Below are 4,133 nucleotides of genomic sequence, written 5' to 3' on the forward strand. Positions count from 1 at the left end.
CAAAGACATTCTCTAACCATTTAGATGTAAACTATGCCTTATCCTACCCCAACAATTTCTGTATTCATACTCCCATTTATTCCTTTTTTTGGTGTTTCAAGGATAGCATCTTTTTTTTGGTTGGAACATAGTTGATTTACAATGTTGTGTTACTTTCTGCTGTACATCCCAGTGAATCAGTTATGCATATACATATATCCGCTCTTTTTTAGACTCTTTATCTATAAAGTCATTAATTAGTACTGAGTAGAGTTCCCAGGGACCGGGGAGCCTCGTGGGCTGCCGTCTATGGGGTCGCACAGAGTCGGACACGACTGAAGCGACTTAACAGCAGTAGCAGCAGCAGAGTTCCCTGCGCTGTACAGTAGGTGCTTATTAGGTATCTATTTTATATATTGTAGTGTGTATATGTCAATCCCAATCTCTCAATTTATCCCTTCCCCTTTTCCTCCCTGGTAATTCTGGGATTGTAATTCTGTTTCTGTTTTGTAAATAAGTTCATTTGTACTGTTTAAAAAAAATCCACATACAAGTGATATCCTATGATATTTGTCTTTCTTTGTCTTGCTTACTTCACTCAGTATGACTGCACTCTAGGATCATCTATGTTGCTGCAAATGGCAGTATTTAATTTTTTAATGGCTGAGTAACGTTCTGTTGTGTATGTGAACCACATCTTCTTTATCCATTCACCCGTCAATGGACATTTAGGTGGCTCCGTGTCCTGGCTACTGTAAAAGTGCTGTAGTGAACATTGGGGTTCATGTAGCTTTTCAAATTATGGTTTTCTCTGGATATATGGCCAGGAGTGGGGTTGTTGGATCATATGATAGCTCTATTTTATTATAAAACTTGTAGAGGAACACATAGGCAGAACGTTCTCTGACATAAATCACTTTGACCTACCTACTAGAGCAGTGAAAATAAAAATAAACATATGGGACCTAATTAAACTTAAAAGCTTCTGTACAGCAAAGCAAACCATAAACAAAACAAAAAGACAGCCCACAGAATGGGAGAAAATGTTTGCAAATGAAGTGGCCGGCAAGGGATTAATCTCCAAAATATACAAGCAAATCATGTAGCTCAATAACAACTATACCAAAAAACCCAACAAATAACCCAATCAAAAAATGGACAGGAGATGTAAATAGATATTTCTCCAAAGAAGACATACAAATGGCCAAAAAGCACATGGAAAGATGCTCAACATCACTAATTATTAGAGAAATTCAAATAAAAACTACAATGAGGCATCACCTCAATAGATCATAATCCTCATCATCAAAAAATCTATAAGCAATAAATGCTGGAGAGGGTTTGGAGAAAAGGGAACCCTTCTACACTGTTGGTGGGAATGTAAACTGGTACAGCTACTCTGGAGAACAGTATGGAGGTTAATTAAAAAACTAAAAGTAGAGTTCTCATTTATTCTTTTTGTTTTATTGAGATATAATTGATATAAAACATTAATTTCAGGTGTACAACATTGTTCAATATATGTAAATATGGTGAAACCATTACTTCAAGAAGTCTAATTGTAGATAATATCCATTACCCCATTTAGTTACAAATTTTTCAAACTACTGGAATTATAGCTATAATTAATGAGATTTATGTGTTCAGCTTCTTATTTTCTATTCCCTTCACTTAAATGTAAGCTTCACAAAGACAGGGACTTGATCTTCTGCATTCGAATAGAGATAAATGTTTATTGAATGCCTGAATGAAATGCATCAACCCCAGAGGACAACTTGGCTAATTTATTTATGACCAAATAGTTGAGCCAAATCACCTACACCTGTCTCATATCTCAGGATCACTGGCTTTTACTCTCTGTCTGCTTTTACCTCTTTTGAGCTGCGTGCCCAACTCAAGCTTCCTTCTCTTGAAACTAACCTCAAAGTATTGATATATTGTCACTACATGCTAATCTTTTAAAATGTAAGCCTATTTCTAGGTATCTTAATTATTTTTCACAGGTAGGAAAAGGTAAGAAGACTGTAATATATTTCTTATTCTATAAATGGAGGATTTGGGAATAGAGGCAGGAGAAGCTTCCACTGCACCTGTCATGAGTGTTTGAATCATCTGTACTACTCACCATAACTTGTTTCACTTTCCCAACCAATTATTGTAAGATTTTTATTTCTCACTATATGTCATGTATTTTTCTTAAAATAGTGGCCCTGTAAGGTCAGTGTGTGAACTGGTGCTGGTCTAGGTACACCAGAATCACATTAAAATGGGAATTTCTGGGATTAATTTTATATTCTGAATTAGGGGATTTGGAGAAAGCCCTGGGAATCTATTCTTTTAAAGAGTTCTCTAAATAACTATGACATAGTGCTTAAGATCATTATTATTTTTTTGGATATTGATTAAATACAAATTTTGGCTCAATTATGATAAAAACCAAATGTAAGAATATGCACACAATAGAGGAGAGTGATCTCAGATAAAGGGAAAATAGTCACTGGCATTCAGGATAGGAGTTTAAAGTTCAGATTCAGGTCATTTAATTCAAGTTACTGTCTATCAAGTCCTGGTTTGAAGGTAAGGTCTGATTTAATCGGTTGTACTATTGTCCATATTGTCTAGGCAGAAGTAGACGAATTTGGGTCTGTATTTCTAGAGACAGTAGTAGAGATCTACTTTTTAAGTTGGAATAGATCTTTTTGATGGTAATCATTAAAAAGTTCTGCAAATAATAAATGTTGGAGAGGGTGTGGAGAAAAGGAAACCCTTGTACACTGTTGGTGGGAATGTAAACTGGTACAGCCACTATGGAGAAGAGTATGAAGGAAAAAATAAATATTATGATCTTGGTCCACTCATGATCTTTGTTTGCTTTGGCCAGTTTTTGTAAACATCTGAATTTTTCTCAAGGCAGTCTTCATGTCCTTGTTCCGGAGACTGTAGATCAGCGGGTTTACAAGTGGAGTCACTGATGAGTACAGCAAGGTTACAATCTTCTGTAGTCCAGCTGGATTTCCAGAGGTTGGGCTGATGTACATCATCATAATGGTTCCATAGAACAGAGATACCACAGCCAGGTGGGAACCACAGGTGGAGAAGGCCTTACGTCTGCCAGCAGCTGAAGGCACACGCAACACTGCTCTGAGAACCAGGGTGTAGGACCAAAGGATAAAGAAGAAGGTGATAAAAATAATAAGAGAGCTCAATATAGAACAGGAAAGCTCAATTCCAGGGGCAGGGATGCAGGACAGGGCCAGAAGGGGACCAGGGTCACAGACAAAATGGTCAATGGTATTGGGGCCACAAAAGGGGAGTTGTGTGATGAAATAGATAGGGACTGGATAGCAGAGGAAGGCTGTTACCCAGCAAAGGCCCACCAACTTCATGCAGAGACGGCTGCTCATGATGGTAGGATAGTGGAGAGGTCGGCAGATGGCCAAGTATCGATCAAAAGCCATGAGGGGCAGTAAGAAGGTCTCAGTAATGCCCATGGAGAAGAAGAAGTAGAACTGGAGGAAGCAGGCAGTGAAAGAGATGGTTTTGGTCTCAGACAGGAAGTTCCTTAACATATTGGGAACAGTGGTGTTGATGTAACACATCTCCAGGAACGAGAAGTTGGCCAACAGAGTGTACATGGGAGTGTGGAGTCTGTGATCCAGCTTCACTGCAAAGACAATGGCCCCATTCCCCATCAGTGTCAGGATGTAGGACACAGAGAAGAGCACAAAGAGGAGGACTTGAACCTCTCTAGAGCAGGGAAAACTCAGGAGTATGAATTCAGAGACTGTGTTGACTCCTGACACATTCATGGCTTCCTAAGAGGTGGAGAGGAAAAAATGATAGTGACAAAGATGACCTCACTCTCTAATCTTCAGGAATATTTCCTTTTAGAAATCTGTGAGTCCCTCAGATTCTATTACTGTATTAAGTAAATAATGTAAATACGCTGCTGAAGACTGTCAAACTTTGAGAATGCTAGATATGATAAGTCTTTGAATTTTGGACTTTCTCATTCCTCTTTCAGTATTTTCTTATACCCAGCAAAACTCCAAAAATGCAATTTGGAGAAGATTAATGACAATACTTGCTAATATAAATAGGTATTTTATATTTGTATCTATAGAATAAGATATGTAGACCCTTAATATTAGACA

At 37.9% G+C, this 4,133-nt stretch overlaps 1 protein-coding gene across 1 annotated transcript; it reads right to left on the reverse strand.

The window, feature by feature from the left end:
- Nucleotides 1-2,834: 2,834 nt before the first annotated feature.
- On the reverse strand, nucleotides 2,835-3,827 carry LOC129622062 (olfactory receptor 11H6-like). The gene has a single exon (XM_055538980.1). It carries the CDS (start codon nucleotides 3,786-3,788, stop codon nucleotides 2,835-2,837), a length of 954 nt encoding a protein of 317 aa, XP_055394955.1. The 5' UTR covers nucleotides 3,789-3,827.
- Nucleotides 3,828-4,133: the final 306 nt, after the last annotated feature.

The sequence above is a fragment of the Bubalus kerabau genome, chromosome 10, assembly GCF_029407905.1.
Source record: "Bubalus kerabau isolate K-KA32 ecotype Philippines breed swamp buffalo chromosome 10, PCC_UOA_SB_1v2, whole genome shotgun sequence".
Taxonomy (NCBI): Eukaryota; Metazoa; Chordata; class Mammalia; order Artiodactyla; family Bovidae; genus Bubalus; species Bubalus kerabau.